This window comes from Sinocyclocheilus anshuiensis, unplaced genomic scaffold, assembly GCF_001515605.1.
Source record: "Sinocyclocheilus anshuiensis isolate Anshui unplaced genomic scaffold, SAMN03320099.WGS_v1.1 scaffold267, whole genome shotgun sequence".
Classification (NCBI taxonomy): domain Eukaryota; kingdom Metazoa; phylum Chordata; class Actinopteri; order Cypriniformes; family Cyprinidae; genus Sinocyclocheilus; species Sinocyclocheilus anshuiensis.
In genome coordinates, this window is record NW_015552637.1 from 4012764 (window position 1) to 4038981 (window position 26218).

Sequence of the window (26218 nt, forward strand, 5' to 3'; positions counted from 1 at the left end):
CGGGGCATAGAGGACCTACAATAATGTACAGTATTTGAAAAATAATGTGTTTTTTGAACATTAAAGCATGTCAACATATTCTGTTACACCAAATACACCAAATAATGATCTTTAAAAAAGCATCATATGACCCCTTTAAACTAAAATGGTTGGTTTAGCAAAACCATAGTTCATTTGTGGCTATGGTTTAACTATAGTAATTTTTTTTTTTTGTAAAAACATGGTTAATTTTCGTAAGGGATGCGTTGCCAGGTTAACCAATAAAAAAGTAATACATTTACACCTTAAGAGGACACATATAGATGCAGTTTTCACTGTTTTAGCATTAACAGAGCTTTGGATAGTTTCCATATACTTGTCTAGTCAACTTTGGATCCAGATTTTTAATATGTGAAATTCAGCTAGCAGGAAACAAATTAATTAATTTATATTTTCCTATATTATCTTTTGGGTACGCAAACAATCCAAAGAAAACATCTTTAAAACAGAAAGAAAAGTCAAAATGAGATTGAATGAACATATAAAAAAATCTGACCAAAATTACTCTGTGTGGTACAATGCCAAACAAGTGAATGACAACTTCCTCAGATGAGTAACAAAAACAGCAACTCACTATAGTTATGTGCATCCAAGTTTTTGTGAAATTTGAATTAACTCATCATTCTGTTGTTTGCCCTCTTTATATTTAAGGAGAGAACTTTAGTTTCCAAAGTTGGACATCGTTTGTTATGATTTAGAATGTTATGATTATGTTATGTTTGTTATGATTTAGGCTGTAGAAATCAGTAGAGTCCCTACCAATATCCAGCAACTACTAAATTGTCCCTAGCAATAATTTTGATCAGACAATGAAATGTCTGTTGTCTGTCGTTATGTCCCCACCTATGCCAAAATCATACCTGCACCCTTGCATTTAGCTTTTCTGTGCAGGTAACAGCTGTATGGCACATCACATCACGTCATGTCATGTCTTGACACATTTGGCCTTTTGTCGAAGTAAAACACAAGATTCAGACTGACCAAAACAAATTGAGTACATGACCCATCACTGTTAATCTTTAACATGGCACTCGTCTGATGTCAAAAGGGAGAGAAATAGCTCAGTACTCACCGATCTTCTTCTCTGGCATCTTTATCCAAAACTGAAAACTGAAAAATAAGCTTGGAACAGATTCCAATGATTCCTCCTCAAAACCTTGATTTGTTGCTTCTTCACACCTGAAAATGTTGAGGAAAATACGTATAAAAAGTAGTCCGACCGCTGTCATGGACAAAGATGGGTTAAGCAAGTTAAATAAACCAAAGGGCAAACTGAGAAAAAATTCAGAGGGATACAGTCTGTGCTGTTATTAACAATCACTGTAAAAATATTTTCAACTTAATAGGAACACAAACTAATTTTGTTGCCCTAAATTTAATTTGTGCATTCATTTATGTCCTTGATACTAACTTTTACATTTTTTTTAATTAATAATTAAATTCAAACTGGTTGAAGCATAATGAATTTATTACTGTGATTTGTAACTTTCAATTTGGTTTAATGTCTTTAAAATTAAACACTTTTAGAGAACTTAAAGGTGTCTGTAACTTGTGTTCAGCTACATATTGACTTTTTTTTGTTTCCAAATACTCACATTTATTTTAACTTTTTTTATTATTATTATTAAATGTAAGTTAAAAGTAAAAAAAGTTACATCCAGTAAAAAAAGGAAAAATCCAATATAACGAATTCTGTCCTGATTGCCCGTTACATAAGGTGAAAAATATCTGGAAAAATAAATGATCTCATAAGTAACTGATGGTATCATTATTGGATAGAAATTATCATAATGGGAAGATATAAAAGATTAATGTCTAATTCGTTTACTTCCAGTTTCATCAATGCTCTTAATAGTAAAAACCTAAGTTCTCACCTTTACCTCTCCACTGCAGGTTCTTGGATAAACTCTTGAATAAGAAACAAAGAGGTGAAGAAGTAAATCAGTGGTTTCTTCAAGATATTCGCGCTGACATTCCCTTTTCCCGGAGTCCTTCACTCTTTTATTGTGTGTTAAATTAAGCTATTCTCCAGCAGGCAGGACAGCTCTTCTCCTCACTTCACTCTCTCTGCTCTTTCTGCGCTGTTCGCTGGAGTGGAAACCTCCCTCTTCCGGTCAGCAGCGAGTCTCAGGAGAGCGCAGGTGGACAGGTGAATCTGTGAGCGTGCCACCGCCCTTCAGCAGAAGCTCATCTGATGAAGCACTCGTGAGCAAGACGACTGTGAGATACATGATGCCTTGTATGGTTTTTATAGATTTATAAATCTATAAAAACCATACAATCAATAAAATAACGATTATTCATATTATAACATTCTCAAAATCTTATTAACAGTTAATAATATTGATAATATACCATTCATTATTATGAATAATGACTTCATTATGACTTAATAAAAAAGCATAAACATATGGTCTATGCCCAATTTATTATTTTTCAACAACAATAATCATTATTATTAAAAGCAGTTATTAGTAATGTCATATTAAATATAAAATAATTAGTATTTAACATTACTTATTAAATAATATATATTTTTTTAAATATTAGTAATAGATTGTTGTTTATAAAATAACAAAACATGGGAATTATGTAGTAAAACTACATATATTGTTATTTTATATAAAAACATAATTTTATTTAATATAATACACGTAAAATAATATTATTATTATGCTCTTTGGTTGTTTAGATTGGTCATAAATACTATAATCCATGTGTCACACCCCATTGGACTTTTGTTCTGGTTTCATCCCTCATGTGCTCTGTGTGACCTAGTTTCTTTCCTCCGGTTTCACAAACGCTTCGTAAACATCAGATTTGATAGTTAAAAATGTGTATGTTAATGAATTCCAATCAATGAAGCGAGCGTGCACGCTCATTCTCAATTACCATAATCCCCGCCCATGAATTCCGACTGACAACTATATATGGGCATCATCACATTATGAAACGAAAATAAGGATTTCAACATGTCCTCTTAAAAGCAAATGAAAAATAACAAAATTCTCAGACACAGAAATGTAAGTTGTGTTATTAGAAGTGCATTCAAAACGCAGCATTTTATTTTCAAGCGTACATAGTGGAGTATCAGGTCCTAAAAAAGTAAGCTTGGCAGCACATTACAGATGCTGTTAATGCAGTTTAATCTGTTAATCAACCAGTCATCGTTCTCTGCAAGTAAATCTCCAAAAATACGTCTTTAAGTCTGCCAAATCTGTCTAGCAATAGCGCTATATCAGCCAGTAAGTGTTTATTGTTATGCCTCATTCTGGCCATTTTATAGAAAACCATTTCCGTAATAATTAGACTAATTGGTACATCCCTAACAAATAATTAATTATTTGATAAAAGTGTTACATTTGCAGATTATTACTACTGTTCATAATAGTAAAAAGGAAAGCACAGTAGCCTATACTGTATATAATTACTGTAACGTTATATTATTTTATCAAAATGCTGCGCGATACATACGTGATCATATAAGGTAAATAGTTTCATAAATATGCAGCGCCATCAATGAGCAAAACGTTCGGATGATTTAACTTACAACCCATTTACGCGGGGCTGGGAGCAGGTGTAAATTTTGTGTGTACCAACTAACATTTGTAAAATACGAACACTTTCATGAACCCCAAAATTTAAGTCAGAACAACTTTAGGAACGATTTACACATAAATTCGTTCTGCTCGTGTTTCATGAATGAGGCCCATTGTTTCTTGTCCCCTCACATTGTCAGTTACGAATCGCATGAATCACGTAATTCGAAATAACGAAATTAGACAATTTATTAGTTTGCATCCCTGATTATTTTTCAGTGGTTTAACATTTCTATCGTGTAACAGCAGTCAGATATGAAATGTTTGGCTACTTACATCTTATCCCACACTTCATAGTCGCTAACTGAAGCGTTGCGTTGAAATTCGCGCTAAGCAGCTTCTGTGAACATAAAGCCCGCCTACTTTGATTTGATTGGTCATATCAAATATTTTGACCGTAAGGCAGCTCAAATGAGGAGGCTTAAGTTTAATCTTGGTGTTGTGCAATCTTTGCAGCAGGAAGGAAGAGTTAATACAATATTAGGCAATTATTTCACAAAGTACACCAGCTCGCCGTTTTAACAGCTTTCGACATCATGACGCTGAACTCACTGTGCTGGATCGGGGCTAATCACCATCGGCCCGTCGACCTCAGACACCACCGGACTGTGCTGGAGGGAAGCAATCATCCGGTGTCTGGAGAGAGTCTACCCCCGATCCAGAACACAGCCAGACCCAGAGCCCAGCCCACCATCACCCCGCTGTGCGGACCAAGAGCCTGAGCCTGCCGCGACCGACGAGCCATCGCCATAGGGAGCGACAGAGCTGAGGATCGCCTCGGAGCCAGAGCCTCAATCAACGTCAGACCAGGTGCGAGAGCCAGCTACAGTGCTCGCTACGGAGGAGAGCGCTATGGACAGCGAAAGCACGGAGGGAAGCTCCGCCCACTGCACCGTTGCTGAGGGTGAGCCGAGCTCAGTGGACTGTTTTTTTGGATATATATGCAGACATGCCCCCTCTTCTCCAGCCTTCATCTGAACTCTCTGTCTGCCCTGAACTGTCTGCCTGCCTGCCCTGAAATGACCCCGGAGGTCGTCCCCCTGTCCGCCGTGCTCCCAGTGTTGGGAGTCGCGATGTGGTGTGTGTGAGCGGCACACACCTTCCCTGAACCCTCTACCTGTCTGGATTTCCCCCCCCCCCTCCCTCTCCTGCCTCCTTTCATCCCTGCCTCAGCTCCGCCACTGCTGCGTCTTGGAAGCCCCTCTGCTCACCCTCAGCCCACCATCTGTGAGGTGGGATCGCAGCGGTTCTGCCAATCTCGACTTGGCTGGAGGATCCCTTGTCTCCGCATCCTGCCTCTGAGCCCCGCACTCTGCCTCGGCCTGCGACCCAGCGGCTCCACCATGGCTCCTAGCTCCCTCCTCTCCACCATGGTCCGTCAGTCCAACAGCTCCGCCAGGCTCCCTCGTCCCTCCGGCTCCGGCTCCGCCTTGGACTGTCGTCAACCATCTGCCGCCTCTACTCCTCCAGCTACACCTCATCCCTCCGGCTCTGTCAGGCTCCTCCTTCCCTCTGGCTCCACTGCGGCCTTCCGGATCCCCGCCTCGGTCGCCTGAGCCATCTGCTCCGCCTTGGCCCACCCCTCCGGATCCTCCCTGTCGCCCTGGCTCATCGGCTCTCCGTCTCCTCCTTGGGCTCCACCACCACCTGCTCCGCCGCCATCAGTCGACCCCCTGGAGTCGGCAGCCCTTCCTCCACCATGGCTCTTCCCTCCGTCGGCTCCACCATGGGCCGCTATCAGGGCTGTGGCCTGGGTCACACCTGTCTCCTCCTGCTCCCTCCTGGCTCCTCCCTCCGTCAGCTCCACCCTGGACTTTGGTTGTCGTCGTCCTCCTCCCGGGTGTCCGTCCTCTGCCAGAGCCTCCACCTGTCTTGTCTGCCTGCCTTCTGCCAGCCCTTCGCCGTCCTCGGTCACCATCCCGTCTCCACTCCTTGTGTCCTCCTCCTATGTCCCCCTCCGTCCCTCCCTTTGTCTCCATGGCGTGAGGTCGCGCCTTCCGGGAGGGGGATCTGTCACACCCCATTGGACCTTTGTTCTGTTTTCATCCCTCATGTGCTCTGTGTGACCTAGTTTCCCTCATGTTTGATTGTGTCATTTAGTTCAGGTGTGTGTCATTAATTATCTTAATTTGCTCTCGTATTTAAAAAATGTAGTCTGTCTGTCTTTGTCTGGAAATTGCTGATGCTACCCTGTGTGTTAGACCCTCTTCTTTGTGTGAATTACCATTAAAAGTATTTGTTATAATCTTCGTCGTGCCTTCGTCTCCCTAACAGCAGTATCGTGACACCATGCATGCTCTGTGCCCATTTCATTATTTTCTAATAATAATCATCATCGTCATCATGGCTATTATTATTTTTAATATAATAATAACTAATTAAAACTAATATTTAACATTACATATTAATTCATTACATTAAATCATTACATATTATTGTTCATAAAATAACATTGGTTCCCAATACGTATGATTATGTAGTAACAAATATTTTTAACAAAATCATGAAGCATGGAAAAAAAAGGAGCTGGGAGCATAATTGAATAATATAATATTAATAATGTAATAGTAATATTCATAATACAGTATATTACTATTATTATGCTCTTTAGTTCATATTATTAGCCATAAATACCATAAACATGTATGCTCTATGCCCAATTTAGTATTTTACGATAATAATAATAATAATAATATTACTATTATTAATAATAATAATGGGGGCAATCGTGGCCTAATGGATAGAGAGTCGAGTCAGACTTGTAACCCGAAGGTCGCGGGTTCCAGTCTCAGGTCCGGCAGGAATTGTCAGTGGGGGGAGTGAATAACCAGCGCTCTCTCCACCTTCAATACCACGACTGAGGTGAGACCCTTGAACAAGGCACCGAACCCCCAACTGCTCCCCGGGCGCCGCAGCATTGGCCGCCCACTGCTCCGGGTGTGTGTTCACTACTGTGTGTGTGTGTGCACTTGGATGGGTTAAATGCAGAGCACAAATTCCGAGTATGGAACACCATACTTGGCCACACGTCACTTCACTTTCAATAATCACAGCTATTTTATTAACAATGCAACAATTTTATTTTTTGAAAATAAATATTAAGTGAAACTCATTTTAATCTTAAAAATGAATACTAATAGATTGTTGTTGTTCATAAAATAATGGGAATTATGTAGTAACAAAAAAAAAGAATGCAACAACAACCAAAAAACAAACAAACAACCAAAAAATGAGACTGGCAACATGCAGGAAATAATGACATAATAAATGACGAAAGAGGAGGAACAACAAAAACCAGACAAGGGTGATGTTTTCACATCTGCATAGTAAGGAAACACTCGAGGCTGCAACAATGTTTATGAATCTCCTTGCAAGCATATGGACCCTGCTGTCTTTGATTCTGTCGGGTAAGACTTACTGCAGAAGTTTTGCTTCTACTGCTGAATTCTCTAAGACTGAGAATATATAAGTCGTCTACGCATGCAGAAGAAAGTTGTTCAGACTGTAGAACCATCTGTTTCAAATTAGATTCCTTCACAATTGCTATGCTTCCATTTCAGGCGCTCTTGCTGCTGACTGGATAGTGCATGTTCCCATGGATCCAGTCTATGCTCCTCTTGGTTCTTCTGTAGTTCTGCAGTGCACCTATGACTACCCTGAGGAGTCCGACCAGGGAATACTGCGCAAAGTGCTGTCAGAGATGTGGTGTCTGAATGAAAGCCACTGCATTACTCCAAGATACGTGTACCACAATGCAGGGATATTCCCTGAGCCCTCATACCAGGGCCGAGTCAAGTACTTGGGGCAGATGGGGAGCAAAAACTGCTCTCTGATGATTTCTGATGTGAGGTCAGAAGACAGCGGCGTGTACGTGTTCCGGTTCATCACCGACCATCTGAAGGCCAAGCTACCAGGACAGAGAGGAGTGAATCTACAGGTCACAAATCAGACAGAAAGTAAGAACAGTTTCTTATGCTCTGGACATGCAATGTTTTATCTCATATTGCACAAAAATAAAGGCTCCAAAAGGAGGATTTTGCATAAAATAAACATTTTGGATTCCTCAAAGAACTTTTCAGTTAACTTTTTTTTCTTAGTGTAAAGACAAACCTTTTTGTGCATTTGAATGATTCCATGGATGTTAAAGGTTCTTCATTGAACTATTTATATATATATATATATATATATATATATATATATTCCAGGAAAGTCTGGAAATCACAAATCACAATTTTAATATTTCCTAATATTTTCAAAATGTATAAGATCTCTTAAGCAATTTTCATTCTGTTCATATCTTTATGGATTTATAGATCATATAACATTTTATAGCATATAATAGCACTGATTAGAGTGGCATTTATATTATTTATATGTTAACACTTTAAACAAAGGTCTTATTAGTTACTGTTTGTTATTGCATTAACTAATATAAACTAAAAAGGAGCAAATAAATGTTACAGTATCTTTGTTAATAAAAATACAACTATTTATTGCTAGTTCATGTTAGCTCAGGTCTATTAAATAATATTAACAAATAAAACTTCTCATTTTAATAATTTATTAGCAGAATTTTATTAAGATTAATTTAATACTAATATAGAATGATTTTTCATTGATAGTTTGTTAACTAAAGCAGTTCATAAATTAAAATGTTAATAATGGTACCTTATTTTATTTAATTTTTTTATTTTATTTATGTTTGGCATTTTATTGTGTACCAACAACAATGAAATATAGTTTCTATAGTTTAATATATCCAATTCATATCTAAAATTAAGAATCTTGACGGTTGACAAACATGTATGAGAACATAGCCAAACCAAATGAATTGGTCAATATCGTTTGTCTGCTTTTTTACTCAACTCAGAGTAAAAGCAAAACTTCCTTTTTTTTAGCCCACAGCAAATGTCAGCTCTTCACAAGAAGACATGTTTCAACAAAGCAGAGGCACTTCCTCAGAAAAATCTGTCTTGCTTTCATGACCTTCACTGTGGGAGGTTTATTTCAAAAACTGTGACCAGTTAACATGACATTACTTAGCACAAATGAACAAATTTGTCAGCCACATTCATGACACTTTTAAATGTGTGAATACTGTGGTATAACCAAGTAGAGAAGAAGTCACTGTGTGATTGTAAACTAGCCTGTTAATGCCTTTCTAGATGATATGTTGTAATAATAATATTTCTTCACAGCAAGGAGTGCATCTTCATTCACTACTGGCATTGTGCTTGGAATTATTATCATGGTTATCATAATAGCAGGCATTGTGATATTCATCAGAAGGAAGTCAAGGTAAGCAAAGCATCTACTCAATAAGTGTCTTGTCTGGCGTAATTTCTGGTCTTATAAACTAAGGGAATGTGGCTTTGTTTTTCAGGGGAGAGAGGTCAAGATCACTTTAAACAAGTTATTACCACAGAGGATGAAAAAAACGTGTGACTCCGATCAAAACAGAGATGTAAACCAATAGTTCTGCTTTTTTCTGGTTTGTGTGCTACATTTTACATTCATTTATGCATTTTTTGCATCCATCACAGTCTATTATTTATCTATTTATAATATTTTCTGCATATCAAATGGCACAATGTTTCATTCATATTTTGTACTTTTTGTATTCCTATTTCACCTTTAGTATTATCGTATTGTATCTTACATTTTGCAAGTCACTGCTGCTGTGTTGCATATCAGGGTGAACACTGTCCTCAGCCACTGAACTAGAGACTGAACAACACGTTTTCTTCACAGAGTCTGTAAAAAGAGACAATAATGGTTATGTTTAGAAAGTGAGTAATTTATTATGCCAGCAGGAAAGATACAGTGGATTCTCACATTGTAAATCATAGAAAATTGCCTCTTGTTCTATCCTCAATTTTAATTAAAAAAAGCACTTGGTATTGTTTATAATCACCTCACAAATGAAGAAACATTCATTAAGGGAACAGGTCACCCTAAAAAACATGATTATCAATCTGTTGTTATTTACTCACCCTTGAATCTGTAAAGAATCTTCACACAGTTCCAGGTTGTTAAAAACAACAACAATGGATATCCCATGTGGTCTCCGTATTCTGAAATGCCAGTAATGCCAAAAATATGCATATAGCTATTGTTTTTCTGTTTTTTTATTTTTATTTTTTTTGGTATGATGTGACCAGGTCAAAGGTCAATTTTCTTGAATAGAAACCGCTCAGTACTTAGTATTTTAATTTAATTTTCAGCAATTGCAATAAATTGTGTATTATTGCCAGAAAATGTATGAAAACAGACTCTTTGTTGCCATTGTAAGAAATTATTTATTTGGAGCTTCTCGTGAATTTATCATGTCAATTAAATTGAATATTTAAGTGGGATGATTTTTATGATGCGTTTAATCGTGTCACACTCAAACATATAGCAGATACACTACCTTTCAAATGTTTAGGGTCAGTAAAATTAGTTTTTTGAAATCACTTTTTTTTTTCAGCAAGGATGTATTAAAATGATCAAAAGTGACAGTAAAAATATTTATAATGTTCCAAAAATTTCTATTTCAAAAGTTATTTTGAACTTTCGATTTATCAAAGAATCCTGAAAAGTTTCCACAAAAATATTAAGCAGCACAACTGTTTTCAACATTAATAAGAATAAGAAGTCCGAATATTAAACTGATTTCTGAAGCATTATGTGAAACTGAAGACTGGAGTAATGATGCTGAAAATGACATTTTAAAAAGTAATAAAAACAGTCATTATATATTTTAATAATATTTCACAATATACATGTTTTTGCTGTGCTCTCGATCAAAATAAATTAAAAAAAGAGCATAAGAGACTTCTTCCAAAAATATTTAAAATAAATCTTACTGACCCCAAACATTTGAACAGTAGCGTGTCGTTTTAAACAGCTGGATTTTATTAGGGCAAACTGCAGCTGGACACAATTAAACAGAACAGTGGGGATTTTTTCTACTTTTCAAGTCTCTGACATTGAGGCTACATCAAGTGGTCCATAAGTGCATATAATTAAAAAAAAAAGTCCCTGTGTGGTTTTACAATTTCTTCCATCAGTTGACCGCTTTAGACTCCAGATTCTTCCATCTCCTCTCTCGGTTGCTTGGCGAGAACAGTATAAACAACATTAGGACCATCTTTGAGCTTCTTGTCTCCATCTAGAGGAATGTTTGTGACCTTCGCCTGGTCCGGACTGTAAATGACAAACACAACAACTATGGCATTAATATGACAGAGGACTGGCATAAACCAGCACACATGGACTGTGTAATTGTGTTTAACCTGGGCATACGAGAATAATGCACCGTAATGTAGTTGATTTTTCCCTGTTCCTCAGCGCTCTGAGCGGCTTCTTTCAGGGGCACGATGGAAGGGTGGCTACTTTCATAAATCTCCTCTGGCTCTTCCTGAACCAGAAACAAAATAAACAACTTATAAGTTTAGAAAGTATATGACTCTCTGAGTTCATATACTATCCATCCTTAATATCAAAACTACAATTAGTGTATCACAAATCATAGAACATTATAAAATGTACTGTATAGTGCCTGTCGTGCAATACTATTTCTGGTAGATTCTCAAACTTTCAAACACATGCATGATTGTTTTGGGCTTGATATTGTTAACAATTAATTGTGCAATGGAAGACAATGATGCTGAGACTTTTTTTATTGAGAAAAGTATAAACCTAAAAGTTATGTAATGATTTTACTACATACTGAAAAGTTTACACATACTTTTAGTGTGTTGTATACATATGTGAATTATACAGAACATATAGGCTGTGTTCCAATTCACACATTTACAGTATACTACAGAGACGGACATAATAGTGGAAGGAGATCTGAGCAAAGAAAACTCACCGGAATGTCTGACATTTTTGTGCTCTTGAGGAGAAACGTCTCTGAAGTTGATTCACTAAACAGAGTATTGTCCACTGGCAAGTCAACTAATGGTGAACACTGTTTTTATAGGAGAAACATGGCAATCGATTAATATGATAAATACAGATTAGATTCAATTCATACGATGAGAATAAGATATATAAAAATTACCTGTTTTTCTTCCTCAAGATTTTCAGTGTCCACGCGATGCATGTTTTTACTGCAAAAGAGATGTGAAATGGTGTGTGCAAGATCGGATGAGAAGATCAGATATTTACTATTAAAGCCAGTAAACGTAAAATCACCTGATCATGACGACCACGGTCAGAGATATTAATCCGACAGAAACGCCCACTGCAGATGCCAATGCGATCACCTTCAGTCGGCCTGAACATATAAACCACAGCAGCTCAATCATGGGCATACAGTACATGCACATCATTCATCTGATAAACAGCGGTAAGCAGTAACTATATTTATGTCCAGAAGTTCCTCTCTATACACACACACACACACACACACACACACACACACAACTACAGTTTAAATGTTTATGTTTTTGAAAGAAGTCTCACCGAGGCTGCATTTATTTGATCCAAAATACAGTAAAAAGAGTAATATTGTGAAATATTATTACAATACAAAAAACTTTTTTCTATTTTAAATAATATATTTAAAATGTAATTTATGTAGTTTTATATAAGGCTGAATTTGCAGCATTTTTACTCCAGGATTTAGTGTCACATGATCCTTCAGAAATCATTCTAATACTCTGATTTGCTGCTCTGCTGTCTGTTATGCACTGACCTCGAACTTTCACCGTCAGAACCGGGGAGCTGTGTGCTCCGATGCGGTTGCGGGCCTTGCAGTAGTACTGGCCGCTGGCTCCAGGGCTGACCTCAGCAATGGTGTAGCTGGGACCCGATCGAGTTTCCCAGGCGTCAGCCGCATTGATCCGGTGCCAGGTGTAGTTCTCCACTGCCGGATTGGCCTGACTGATGCAGGTCAGCGTCAACGAGCTGCCCGCTTCGATCACAGTGGAAGGCCGAGCCAGCACAGAGGTGTTTTTGGGGGCATCTGAGAGAAAGAGAGAGAGAAAGAGAGAGGTGGGGAGGTTAAATAAAAGAAGGGAATCCTTAGACAACTGGAGGACTGATCCAACAAATTTAGCAGTTCATAGAGGTATATAAAGTAGGTACAGTATCCTTATTTTGCAATGTGGAAGTAACCTATTTTCTGTGAATGTGCAAGAATTCCCATTTATTAGCCACAAAAAGTAAATAACTAGAAGTGCATTAAATGGTCTGATTATTCACAGTACAAACCAGTGTGTATTTTATGGAAGCTTGATTGTACTACAGGATTAAAAAACTAAAAAGTTAATTGCGACTTTTTATCTGACAATTCAGACTTTTTTATCTCACAATTCTGAGTTATATATAAGCATAGGGATAGAGAGATCTAAACTCAGATTTGCGAGATATTAAATATATTAAGAAAAAAATCAGAATTGCTTGTTATTATCTCACAAATCTGACATTTTGCAAAATAAAAAATACAAAATCGGAACTGTGAGAAACAAAGTTTGAATTGTAAAATAAAAAGCTGCAATTGTGTATTTTTTATATGGTGGCAGAAACAGGATTCCATAGAATTATAAAGTGTAAACTTACAAGTTTATATCTCACAATTCTAACTTTTTTCTCAGAATTGCGAATTTATATCTCTAAAACAACTGGAAATGGATGACACCAGAAGAAGTGCACGTTCAAGTTACAAAACTCTTAGACCTATGTTAAAACTTTATAATATAATTTATAAGTATAAACTTACAAAGTACTATAAGAGAAATAGTGGGCGATGTCTCCATGCCAAACACATTCCACGCAGTGCAGTAGTACTGTCCGGCATGATGGGAATGCACGCTAGGAAAGGTGAGATTTTGCGCAGTGCCTCTGGTCCAGGGCTGACCGCCGTTCACTTTGTACCAGGCGTATTTCTGCACGGGAGGGTTGGCGTTGCTGCTGCAGGTCAGATTGACAGCAAACCCTTCCCTGATGTCTCCTTTAGGACTGATGAGGATTCTTGTGTTCTTTGGGGAGTCTAGAAACAAATATAGTTACATTTTACAATACATAAAAGTCTCACAAATACACTAATGATGATGAATGAATGAATTTAAAATAGCCATTTTTTAATGCAATTTATTCCTGTGATGTAAATCTGAATTTTTAGCATCATTAGTATCGTCTTCAGTGCCGCATGATCCTTCAGAAATCATTCTGATATGCTTCTATGTGGCTGCTAGGTCATTCTGATTGGTTGTAAACTCATTGCTACACTTTTTAATATATGTCTACGTTTTATCATTCACCAGGTGAAAATTCAAAATGTTAAAAAGCAGTAGCATAGTTGTCCTACATAAACCACACAATGTGATGTATCAGTCATGCCCATGGCATAAACAATGTGGGATAAGTCACGTACCAAAGTTTAATATTGAATCATTTTAACACACCTCTACCCCCAAAGTATGACCAATGCTAGTAGTGATGTTTGACTTAACAAGTGAAAACAGGAAGTAAATACTCCTTTCATGGCTGAGCATCATGTGGTTTCCCGATTTGCCCTATATTTGTACACTTGATTTGAACTTTGATCAATTGGAGGGTGGCAGACAATGTGACATAATGTCCTGCCAAAATTAAAGTTATTACACAAGAACCAGCAACTAAAATAAATCTCTGCACTCACAAAGACATCAGATCAGCAATAATGGAAATAAATGTCTAATTAGGGAAAGTGAAAAGTCCAAAAGTCTGATGACATTTTTCAAAATAGGCTGTCATTTTGACCTATTCACTGATAAACTGCATATCCTGCAGTTTAAAAGCTGCAGTATTTAGAGATGCATGTTAATAAAATCAGTTACACACTTAAAAATAAAGGTTTTTATTGGCGTTGATTGTTCCATGTAAAACCTTTAACATCTATGGGACCTTTCAATTCCACAAAAGGTTCTTTATAGTGCAAAAAGTTTCTTCAGATTATTATTATAAAAATGGTTCTTTTAAGAACTGTTCACTGAAAGGTTCCTTGGGGAACCAAAAAATGTTATTCTATTCAAAACCTCCTTTTGGAACCTTTATTTTTTTAAATGTACGCAAACAGACTAGCAATACCTAAATTATTTATTCTGGCTACATAAAAATAGAGGTAACCTACATGTAACATTGAGTAAAAGCGGTCTGGACCGGTCTGTGCCGAGTGGGTTGCGGGCCACACAGAAGTATTCTCCATGGTCCCTGTAGTCCAAACTCCACAATCTCAGCTCAGGTTTAAAGCTGTCTGGCAAACTGCCACTCTCTCCTTCTTTAAACCAGTCGAAACTTTCTGCTGGCGGAGCTCCATCACTACTGCAGGTCAAAGTCACCGAATCGCCCTCCCCGACTGCCTCTCGAGGGGTGATCTGTACTGTGGTGTAGCGAGGAGCATCTGAGACACAGAGAAAGATAGAGCCTAAATGCAAGTTCTAATGGGAGAGGGCGGCTGACAGTAGAATTCAATTGAACACCCTGCTTTAATCACTGTATTTACAAGTTTTATGTATTTAATACACAACATTTAATTCACAGTTGAATCCTTGAGTAGCTTTTTCTAATAATACATGTATAAAATCAGCCAATTTAGATGTTACCACATGCAGCACATTTTAGACATGTTTATACTATATCCAGTATTATTCAATAATGTTTTGTTGAATGTTTATTTCTGTTCTTATGCTCACCAAGGCTGCACTTATTTGATCAAAAATGCAGTTAAACAGTTATATTGTGAATATTATACTTTAAAATAACTATTTTCTCTCAATATATTTTAAAATGTAATTTATTCCTGTTGTGACAAAGCTGTGTTCAATTACACATACAGAACTATTGTCTATATGCATGCACAATACTCACATCCAAGAGCCAGGGTGACTCCTGGTGACTGAACATTTTGAGGGGGTATTGGACGGCAGGTGTAGGTACCTGCATGCTGACTGTCAAAGTTATAGATGGCTGACAGCTTGTTGGACTGACCCAAGTTGATCCCATTCCGATAAAGGGCAAAGTTCCTGCCAGGAGCGGCACAGCCTCGGGCCACACAGCTCAGGAAGACCGTCTCTCCAGCAGCAAACATGTTGTCTATTCTCGGTGGATGTACATGAACCTGAAGCTCTGGAATCAGGACAACATTTCACAATATTAGGTCCATGTGCCATGCTAAATTATTTTAGGAACAAGCTGTTTTCCACAATTATATCGTGGCCTAATGGTTAGAGAGTCGGACTCATAACCCAAAGGTTGTGGGTTCGAGTCTCGTACCGGCAGGGATTGTAGGTGGGGGGAGTGAATGTACAGCGCTCTCTCCCACCTTCAATACCACGACTGAGGTGCCCTTGAGCAAGGCACCGAACCCCCAACTGCTCCCCGGGCGCCGCAGCATAAATGGCTGCCCACTGCTCCGGGTGTGTGTTCACGGTTTGTGTGTGTTCACTGCTGTGTGTGTGCACTTTGGATGGGTAAATGCAGAGCACTAATTCCGAGTATGGGTCACCATACTTGGCCACATGTCATGTCATGTCACTTTAACATAAAAAAATAACCTTTAAAATGTGGCCTGACCTGTGACAGACAGTGTGATGGCATCAGGAGAGGTCCATCGGCCCTGCTGGTTGTCGGTCTCGAATCTGAAATGGTATGTTCCTGCATCGCTCAGCTTCGCGTTCGTGATGTGCAAACTGCATCTTTTGTGGCCCCCCATGTATTTGATCCTGTCCCTGTACGAGGGGCTCAACAGATTCCCATCAGTATGGTAGGCAACATCCCGTCGGCCCTCTGCAGAGATGTGAAACCACATGACCCGCGTAGAGCTGTAGGGCGAGGGGTAATCGTAGCGGCACGGCAGTGTTACTGTGGTCCCGGCCCAAACGCAGATGTCTGTCCTAGAGAAATACACCAGCCATTTACTTTCCCCGACTCCTATAAAGCAACACAAGAGTAATCAGAGGCCGGTATTGACCTTAGCAAGGTGTGTGCTGTTGACCCCAGGGATAAAAGCAGGAAAAAATACAGATCAATACAATATAAATAACCTGTGCACCAAGGGCACTCAGGTAATATAAGAGCACAGATTAGAGCTGCAATACGCAATCACAACCATTTTATTGTATTAAAAACACAAGATACCTGTCCAAAATTACCTGACAAAAGAAGCACAGAGGTCACAATTACACGTACCCACATCTCAGCCCTGTTTGTGCGTAAAAACAAGAAAGACTGTAAGTAACTTCAAGAGTAATCAAGAAATTGGTACCTGGTTTTGCTCTAACACTACCTGGTTCTGATGTTCTTCAGCGAGTGCTGCCAGTCGTCTGTGGACACATGACATGCACATGTGTTGAAGAGGGAGCCGAATGGCATCAGAAGCACAGTGTAGGACGCTGAGCCAGAGAGAAAGCAGAAGTTGAAGGGTGGTAATAGGCTGGCCATCCCACTGTCTCACCTCCCGTCTCTCTGAGCCTCTAAACTCTGTCTCTGTCTCCAGTGAAACTCTACGCCACCTTCAGCAAGGTGCACGAGGCAATAACCACAAGTTGCTGACATCCACATCCCTGTTCACACACACACACACACACACGTTATGGGGAACTGGGGCAGCAGGAAACTTTTAAAACGCATTCACTTTGCTGCCTTCCTTAATCAAAAAGGATATACAGTTTACCCAAAGTCAATCTTTTCTTATGTTAAAGGCTCACAATGTTTTCTTTGCCCTGATTTTTCAGACAGTTGTTTACAGTTTTATGATGTAGGGAACATATTGTTTTTAGGCTTAAAATGATAAATTATTAGCATAACTTCAAAGAATCTGTTTTGGAGGTGTCAAGAGAATTCAAAAATATTAAAAACCAAAAGTAACCACAGATTTTTATGAAAGTGAACCATGGGTTTACCACAGCAATCGTAGAGTAACTAATGTATTCACACTAAAACAGTAACCACAATCCTTCACTAAAATTGGTTTTACTACAGGAACAAGAGTTTAACTGTGGTATTTAATGTAAAATCATTGAAACCACAAGTAAAGCTACCTTTTACTACTGGAACAATATTTTACTTGTGGTGTTTGTTGTGAAAGCATAGTAACCACAAGTAAAACCGTATTTTATTGAAATCTAGCCTACTAATATGTTACTATATTTTACTTTAATATTTTACTAGTTTATACTGAGGGATTTGTTGAAAACTCTTAGTAACCACAAGTAAAACTATCTTTTATTTAAATAAATTATGGTTTTACTTCAGGAACAAGAGTTGAAATGTAGTTTTTGTTGTAAAAGCTGTAACCACAAGTAAATCTACTGGTTTTACTACAGGAACAAGACTTAACTGTAGTATTTGTTATAAAATCACAGTAACCACGAGAAAAAAATATTTTATAGAGATTAACTGTGGTTTTACTACTGGAACAAGAGTTTAACTGTGTTATTTCTTGTAAAACCATAGTAGCCACGAGTATGTTTTATGGAAATTAACCATGGTTTTACTACAGGAACAAAGGTTTAACTGGTGTTTGTTGAAAACTCATAGTAACCACAAGCAAAACCTCCTATAGGAAAATTAATTTTGCTATAAGAACTATAGTGTAACTGTATTTGTGCTCATGGTTGTGGATTCATCAATGTAACTACGATTACAGCCTGTGGTGGTATGACGATATAAGATTATGTTTTTAAAACATCTCAGCGACCTCTTGAGGTAAGAAATTGGAAATGCAGCAGAAAATTACATCAAATACAATTAAGAGTAACATTCGTTGAAATAGTACAGAATGTACTGAGTTCTTTTAGTTTTACATCAGACCAAAATAAGTCATTAATATGAAAAGCAAAACCTGTTAGACATCTTACTTGATGAGTGTAACTTGAATTGCAAAACTAACTGGTTGCTGACAACATTTTGCATTAATAGGCTAACAATAAATAATAAAATAGTAAACAAATCCCTAGCAGCTCAAAAATGAGTGTGACTTTAAATCTATCATATGGGACACTGATATCTTTTTTATCTGCTTACATCAACTTATGCACAAATATTCAAATTTAGGCATATATGTTTTTCTTAGTCTTAAACTACAATAGCAGAAAATACAGGCCAAAAGCAACGTAATTCGTTAAAAGCAGTGACAATAACGGATTGAAAGGGGCCAAACAGAGGAAAGATGGGGATTCTCCATTTCTCTCTGTTTCTAAATTAGGCTGCACTATACTTTTCTGACAAAAAAAAAAACTAGTCCTAGAAGGGACGTTGAAAAGAAGGAAATTTAAAGAAAGTGCTACTTTACTGAATTAACTGCAATAAGCAGAAGAACTTGCCATCAACAATAAAACATTTATGACATGAGACTGAATATGCCGTAGCTTCAGACAGAAATCAGCACACAAACGATTTTAAATTGAATGTAATTTAATTTAACAAAATAAAACAAAACAAAACACAAAAAGGACAGTTGTTTTTATAATAGCTGTTCTGAAATGCGTTTCATGTTGTTTTGCTTGTAGATTTTACGTGTTTATGAATATTAATTAGATCAATCTCACTTCCAGAAGGGCTCTGCTTTGTAACCAAAAGTTAAGTACCCTTATTAATATCCATAAACAAAATCGCTTCCGGTGTTTAGACGCGGTTATTTCACTTGTGCTGCACTTATCTGTATGGCAGTAAATAAAACGTTATTTTCCTTCAGGAGGCGCACTGGCGCTCAGGATGCCGAATACTCCATTGAGCGCCATTCAAAACTCAGGATATTTTAGTGCTTCGTTAGAGAAATTGCACGGTAAAACATTTGCATATTTTAAATACATAAATTCCAAGGATTGTCATCTGGCGTTTAAATGGAAATCTGCCCCAGCAATCGCTAAAAAATGGTTTTTAAAAATACCTGATTAAGTCAACACAATCGACTGTGACTGGTTTATCCTGAATGGCGCTGAGAAAAGTAACACTTACCTCGTGACAAAATGCGCTGTTTTACCAGCGCTGTTGAGTAATATTAAATACAAGAACAAAGACACTGAGAAATTACGATAGCACTGAATTGAAAATGCACAGTGGAAACTTCAAATAAGAAAATAACTATTACAAAACCAACAAAGAAAACAAATGCTCAGTCATTAGTCCCCTCCCTTTACGATTTAAGCTAAATTCCATTCTATCCACTTGTTCAATGTCTACATTTGAAACTCATGGACCTGCTACATGTGACAACATGAGGAATTGAAGTTTCGCTCAGCGATGGACTGACAAGATCCACTTTTTCACTCTCAATAGCACACCTGTCTCCCGTTGAGGTAAAGTTAAGATTTATGTCAAACTTTTATAGCGATGATAATTTATTTTCTATTTGTAGTTCAGGCATGCAGTTTGTTATTAGACCATAATAAATATAACACGTACATTAAAAGTATAAAATATTAAGTGCAGTGAACCATTATGCCAGCGTTAAAGGGATAGTTCACCCAAAAATGAAAATTTGATGTTTATCCGCTTACCCCCAGGGAATCCTAGACGTAGGTGACTTTGTTTCTTCAGTAGAACACAAACAAAGATTTTTAACTCAAACCGTTGCAGTCTGTTAATCATATAATGGAGGTGAATGGGAATCACGGCTTTGAGAGTCAAAAAAACATACACAAACAAAACCAAATTAAACCCTGCGGCTCATGACGATACATTGATGTGTAAAGACATGAAACGATCGGTCTGTGCAAGAAACTCAACAGTATTTATATTGTTTTTTACCTCTGATTTACTGCAATGTCCGAAATGTCCTGAGCGAGTTCTTCTTCTTCTTCTTGTTCTTGCTTTTAGGTGGATCGCAGACTTATAAGTGCATTACTGCCACCTAGCTCTCAAATGGACCATTGACACTCTATCTACAATCTCAATTAGGAGTGTCAATGGTCCATTTGAGAGATAGGTGGCGGTAATGCACTTATAAGTCTGCGATCCGCCGTAAAAAGAAGAAGAAGACGCGAACGCGCTCAGTATGCGCTCAGGACAGTTCGGACATTGCAGTAAATCAGAGGTAAAAAACAATATAAATACTGTTCAGTTTCTTGCACAGACCGATCGTTTCGTGTCTTTACACATCAATGTATCGTCACGAGCCGCAGAGTTTAATTTGGTTTTGTTTGTGTATGTTTTTTGACTCTCAAAGCCGTGATTACCATTCACCTCCATTATATGACTAACAGACTGCAACGGTTTGAGTTAAAAATCTTCGTTTGTGTTCTACTGAAGAAACAAAGTCACCTACATCTTGGATGCCCTGGGGGTAAGCAGATAAACAATTTTCATTTTTGGGTGAACTATCCCTTTAATATTCAGATTGCTGTCGTGCAGTTTTGCGTTTAAAAGTGATGATGAGAAGGATTGTATTTGATTTATCCTGACAGACAAATGAATGTTGTGTTTCAGGTTCTTTCACTTCCATCATGTTGCTTCATGTTCTGCTCCTCCTTCATGCATCAGGAGGAGCTTCTTCCTCCATCTCGTGTTATGATGATCAGGGGAAACCTGTAGACTGGTTTGTATGTTTTTAAATGGCCTAAAAACAGAATACATTCGGCACAGCAGTTAATCTTTGTACACTTTCATTTATATAGGTTTTATTCAGTATTTTTCATACCAAATTCCATAGTTTGAAGTCCTAGTGCTACAGTATCTTTTCTATGATGGGTAGCTGACATGTCAAGCAGTGTCCGGTGTACACTACTGTTCAAAAGTTTGCCGTCAGTAAAATGTGACAGTAAAGACATTTATAATGTTAGAAAGAAATTTATTTCAAACAAATGCTGTTCTGTGAACCATCTATTCATCAAAGAAAATAAACTGGATTCTGGATAAACTGGAAAAAATATTAAGCAGCACAATTGTTTTCAACATTGATAATGATTAGAAATGTTTCTTCAGCAGCAAATCAGCATATTAGAATGATTTCTGAAGGATCATGTGACACTGAAGACTGGAGTAATGATGCTGAAAATTCAGCTTTGATCACAGGAATAAATTACATTTTAAAATGTATTCAAATAGAAAAAAAAAAGATTGTAATAATATTTCGAAAAAAATATCACTGATTAAATAAGTAGTCTTGTGACCATAAGTCATAAAAAAAATTAGAAAACTGACCCCAGACTTTGCAATGGTAGTGTACTTCAGCTAAAACTAATTTAATTTTTTTTTAATTATTACATTTATTTTCTAATTATTATTTATGCAGTTTCATGACCTTATATTAATTAAACAAATTGTTTATTCATAACAGAACAATTTAAGTAAACAAAATGGCTACTTAATGTAACAGTACTCATATTAATATTAATAATATAATATTTTTATAGTACAAATGTAATAATTTATAATAGGGTAATTATTTTCTTGGTTACATTTATATAGAGAGATATTTTTATTGTTTTAACTATATATACTGTGTATATATATGCATGAAAATATTTGATGTAGGATTCACAATTTAAGAAATTAATAGTAAATTTCACAAATAATTACACAAGCATCAATTGACACATTGAATTTAACATGAAAGTTTGAATTAGAAAAACTGAAGTGGTCTTTTTTCTTGTAAAACATACTTCAGTAATCTTTGTTTTATTTACAACTTGGAGAAATCTTTTTTTTTTTTTTTACACAGTGTAGGTTAACACATAAAATAAATATAGTCTATGTAAAATGTAATTATCAATGTGAAGGGGCATATTTCCCTCTTTTCTGTCTCTCCTTAGAGGTTTTACTTGTATGAACTCCCACATCCTCATCATGAGCCTGTGCAGGAGGGGCTGAAGTATCTTTTCATGGATGGAGAGAGTGAAGGATGGATGGATGGGAAGACTTTAGTTAATGACAGTCAAAGTGCTGTTGGTCGAACAGTAGGACCTTTATATGAGGTACAAGTCGCACTCTTTACATATATAAAGTATCTAAATTTAAAAAATGAAATGTTCAGTTTTGCTTAAACCATCTTCTGTTTTTCTTTCATTATTAGTAATTTTCTGGCTGATTTTAGAGAAGCTTACTCAGCTTATCCTGTTCTGTAGTCAGCACATTTTTCCAGTTTTGCAGAAGTATAAAAACACTGAGTTTGCATTTACATTTAATTATAAATCTATTTAAAATCTATTGAGATTTAGAACCACATTTAAAAGTGGCATAAATCAGATACCAAACAAGTTTTTGCTGTTTACGCTTATGCAGCAAGCTCAAACTGGAACTCAAAAGTGTATTTATAGCTTTAGGTGCACCGGCATATTTCATAATAAAAGAGGAACTCATGCTTTTGATCACATGCTCATCATAAGGGCCTCTGATCTGCTGTCTCATACAGTCATATTTATTATGAAGAAGCTTTGAGCTTTAACTTTCTTCCAGGGTGGTGATGTTGGATACATTTTATATAATGATCAGCCACCGCAGCAACAGAAGCTTTTTGGAGATGCAACCAGGTCTTGTGGCCACACCAAAGGTGCAGTTTTAGTGCAGTTAACCGCTTGAAATTATATTAATGGAACACAAACAAACATTTATGGAGTGTTAATGTGTACACTTTTTCTTTGTTCCAGGAGTTGTTGTCTTTGATAAACAACAAGGCTTCTGGTTGGTCCACAGCATGCCTCATTTCCCCCCTCCTAAATCACAGGGACAGTTTTCATACCCCGCTTCTGGCATAAGTAATGGACAGAACTTTATCTGTGTCACATATCCTTTTGAGCGCTTTCAGACCATAGGTACGACTCCAATGCATTTAATAAATTAGTGATGGTTAAAAATGGGCTTTTTGCATTGCAAGTGAGTCTAGTCCACCCAAAAATTTAACTACTCACCCTCATGTGGTTCCAAACCTTTAGGACTTTCTTCCACAGAACATAAAAGAAGATATTCTGAGGAATGCTGGTAAGTAGTTTTGGGTCCCATTGACTTCCATTGTATTTTCTGTCCGTACTGTACTATGGAAGTCAATGGGAACCAAAATGTTTGGTTACCAAGATTCTTCAAAATATCTTATTTTTACAGGTTTGGAATGACATGAGCTAGGGTGAATAAATGCTGACAGAATTTTTATTTTTGTGTGGACTATCTCTTTCTAGTTTGTGACTGTAAGTATGAATCGGGGCGTATAACAGAAAGTTTCTTATCTTAGGTCTTAACTTAAGATGTGATATGTTAAATTAGGATTTTTCAGAAATTCGTATTACAGAAGCAAATCTTAACTTGATTTGGGATTCTTATCCTACACTCTTAAAAATAAAGGTGCTTCAAAAGGCTCTTCAAGCGATGCCATAGAAGAACCATTTTTGGTTCCACAAAGAACCATTCAGTCAAAGGTTCTTTAAAGAACCATCTCTTTCTTACCTTTTTATAATCTGAAGAACCTTTTTTCGCCCCAAAGAACCTTTTGTGAAATAGAAAGGTTCTTCAGATGTTAAGGTTCTTTATGGAACCATTTAGACAAAAAGGTTATTCTATGGCATCGTGAAGCACCTTTATTTTTAAGAGTGTATCTTACAAAATCGTATCTTATCTCTAGTTAGGAAATCTTAAATTGCATCTTAAAGCTCGACAATCCACTCTCAGGTCTGTTACCAAGAAACCAACACTGCGTGAGCTGCTGATGAGGTAAACAAAATAATAGAAGCTACTTCACTTTGAAAATCGCCTTTTGCAAAAAACCGTAACACCACAGCTATCGTATCGCGCCGTTCTCTGTGCCGCAACAGCTAAAGTCTGTCTACTGTACACTGGACGCGACAAAGCGACCATTGAAAATAATTTTAAATTAATTTGTGTCAGCACGTCATAAATAGAACGCGGCAGCAGTTTATTGTCGGGGATCTGTCGTTGTGCGCCGCGCCGCAGCCAGTGCAGACAGCATCACTGATTATAATGAGTTCTATAGTAGGCTATTTTGTTGCGCCGTGCCGCTCGCGTCCAGTGTAGACATGGTGCAAGGCATTAGTCACTTGCACTATAACCGGTGATGCTCTGTGACGCTTGGTTGGTCTCTGTAATGCTGGTTGCAGTTCCTGTGCTAACTGTAATATCATGTTGCGCGGCAGTCTGTAATTACTTATAAGTGTTTTGTCATCAAAATGTAACACATCTTCAGGGTCCTCCAAGAGTCTTTCTACCATTAAACATCTCCGTTCTTCATTTTCAATTATTAATAAATGTAATACCATTGTTGGACAGTGCAATTGTAAGCGGTTTTTCCGTTAGCTTTCAAATAATTTTGAAGTTAGGACAGCTGTGGGGTTGTCCTAAAGTTAAGACTTTTTAGGATTTTTAGGTTTCTGTAATACCCCCTTCCTATCTGTAGTTAAGATAAGATAACACACTTAGGAAACACTGTTCTGTAATAGCTTTTGTCCTAAATGTGGTCCTAACTGAAATTACCATGGTTACCAAACAGATAAGATTTTAAAGTTAGGATCTTTCTGTACAGGTGTGCATGTTTTACATTTTCATATGCTTGTTTTAAAGTGAGTCAGATGTTGGAGATGCTGCTTGAAATGCTTCTCACCTAACCTTTTCATGTGCAATTTCTAAAGACAAAACATTTATGGGATGCAGTTGCCATAGTGACTATTAAAGTAATCATCTGACACAGTAACCATAGTGACAACACCTCTCACTGAGATCCTCTTTAGGTCCATTTAGTCCTGTGTTTGTAAATCACAGTATTATCAGACTTTCCGATAATGGTAATAAAGCAATAAGCTAGTGTTTCTCAACCCTGTTCCTGGAGACACACCAGCAGAGACATTTTGAAATGATCCTAACCAAACACACCGATTACGCTCAGTGGAGAAACTAAGGCCTGAAATGAATGGATCAGATGAGGAAGACATACAAAATGTGCATCTTTGGTGTGTCTCAGGAACAATGTCGGGAAAGTGTGTACGAGTCAAGGCTGTATGTTTCAGACATGAAGTAGAGTGCCTTAAACTCCCTTTACATGTTTTATTATTATTGTTAGCTTGGATACCAAAACCAGCCCACAGTTAGACAATAACAACAACAGCAACAACAATAATAGTAATAAGAATAGTAATGAATGTTGTTATTATTGTTGTTGTTGTTGTTTATTTTTATTTTATTATCTTCTGTGGTTTGTCTTATGGTAATGTAATAGGTTTTCATAAAATGTAATTTACTTCTCTGTAATATATTTCCTTATTATTAAAATTAAAAATATTAACAATAATGATAATTATAAAAACAACAACAACAATAATAAAAAATATGTATTATTATTAGTATTAGTAGTAGTAGTACTATTACTGTATATCGTGGTTTAATTTAGTTGTATTTATTTAATATCCACTGTCATTTAGCTTTCTTATGGTAATGCAATATGATTTTGTGTAATGTAATTTATTTCTCTGTAATATATTTCCATATTTTGGAAAAATAATATAAATATAAAGTAATAATAATATTAACAATAATACAAATTTTAACAACATTTTTAACAACAATAATTGTGGATTGTCTTTCTTATGTAGCAGTGTAATGTATTTTTATTTAATGTAATTATTTCTTAGTAACATGCGTATCTATCTATCTATCTATCTATCTATCTA

The 26218-nt window shown here is 36.9% G+C and overlaps 4 protein-coding genes across 7 annotated transcripts in view; 2 read left to right on the forward strand and 2 right to left on the reverse strand.

Moving 5' to 3' along the window:
* Positions 1–2131, reverse strand: part of hpn (hepsin) — a 20771-nt gene extending 18640 nt beyond the window's left edge. For 2 of the 3 annotated variants that reach the window (XR_001631733.1, XM_016458397.1), the window contains exons 1-2: positions 1914–2131; positions 1112–1218 (exon numbers count right to left, since the gene is read on the reverse strand). Coding sequence is in view for 2 of the 3 variants with exons in the window: in XM_016458397.1 (XP_016313883.1) it covers positions 1112–1130 (19 nt within the window). In the remaining variant the exon portion in view is untranslated. The remainder of the gene's footprint in view (positions 1–1111; positions 1219–1913) is intronic. The other variant, XM_016458398.1, reaches the window with a different exon arrangement.
* A 4849-nt stretch (positions 2132–6980) lies between these two features.
* LOC107666778 (sialic acid-binding Ig-like lectin 14) lies at positions 6981–9169 on the forward strand. The gene is made up of 4 exons (XM_016458214.1): positions 6981–7045; positions 7199–7594; positions 8837–8936; positions 9022–9169. The coding sequence occupies exons 1-4, from the start codon at positions 6991–6993 to the stop codon at positions 9044–9046; spliced, it is 576 nt and encodes a 191-aa protein (XP_016313700.1). The 5' UTR covers positions 6981–6990; the 3' UTR covers positions 9047–9169.
* A 1333-nt stretch (positions 9170–10502) lies between these two features.
* On the reverse strand, positions 10503–17149 carry LOC107666767 (B-cell receptor CD22). Of its 2 annotated transcripts, none has more exons than XM_016458202.1 (12): positions 16897–17149; positions 16763–16812; positions 16185–16541; positions 15480–15737; positions 14743–15012; positions 13351–13620; positions 12325–12594; positions 11823–11904; positions 11689–11737; positions 11497–11595; positions 10939–11040; positions 10503–10826 (listed from the first exon to the last, which is right to left on the reverse strand). In XM_016458202.1, the coding sequence occupies exons 1-12, from the start codon at positions 17049–17051 to the stop codon at positions 10761–10763; spliced, it is 2028 nt and encodes a 675-aa protein (XP_016313688.1). In that variant the 5' UTR covers positions 17052–17149; the 3' UTR covers positions 10503–10760. The 2 variants fall into 2 exon arrangements, with proteins under 2 accessions (XP_016313688.1, XP_016313687.1); XM_016458201.1 differs by having other exon boundaries at positions 10916–11040.
* Positions 17150–19804: 2655 nt separating this feature from the next.
* Positions 19805–26218, forward strand: part of LOC107666875 (deoxyribonuclease-2-alpha-like) — an 8285-nt gene continuing 1871 nt past the window's right edge. Inside the window, 5 exon segments of the mRNA XM_016458382.1 lie at positions 19805–19905; positions 21033–21147; positions 22366–22525; positions 23007–23100; positions 23198–23362. Coding sequence (XP_016313868.1) covers positions 21056–21147; positions 22366–22525; positions 23007–23100; positions 23198–23362 — 511 coding nt within the window. The 5' untranslated portion in view covers positions 19805–19905; positions 21033–21055.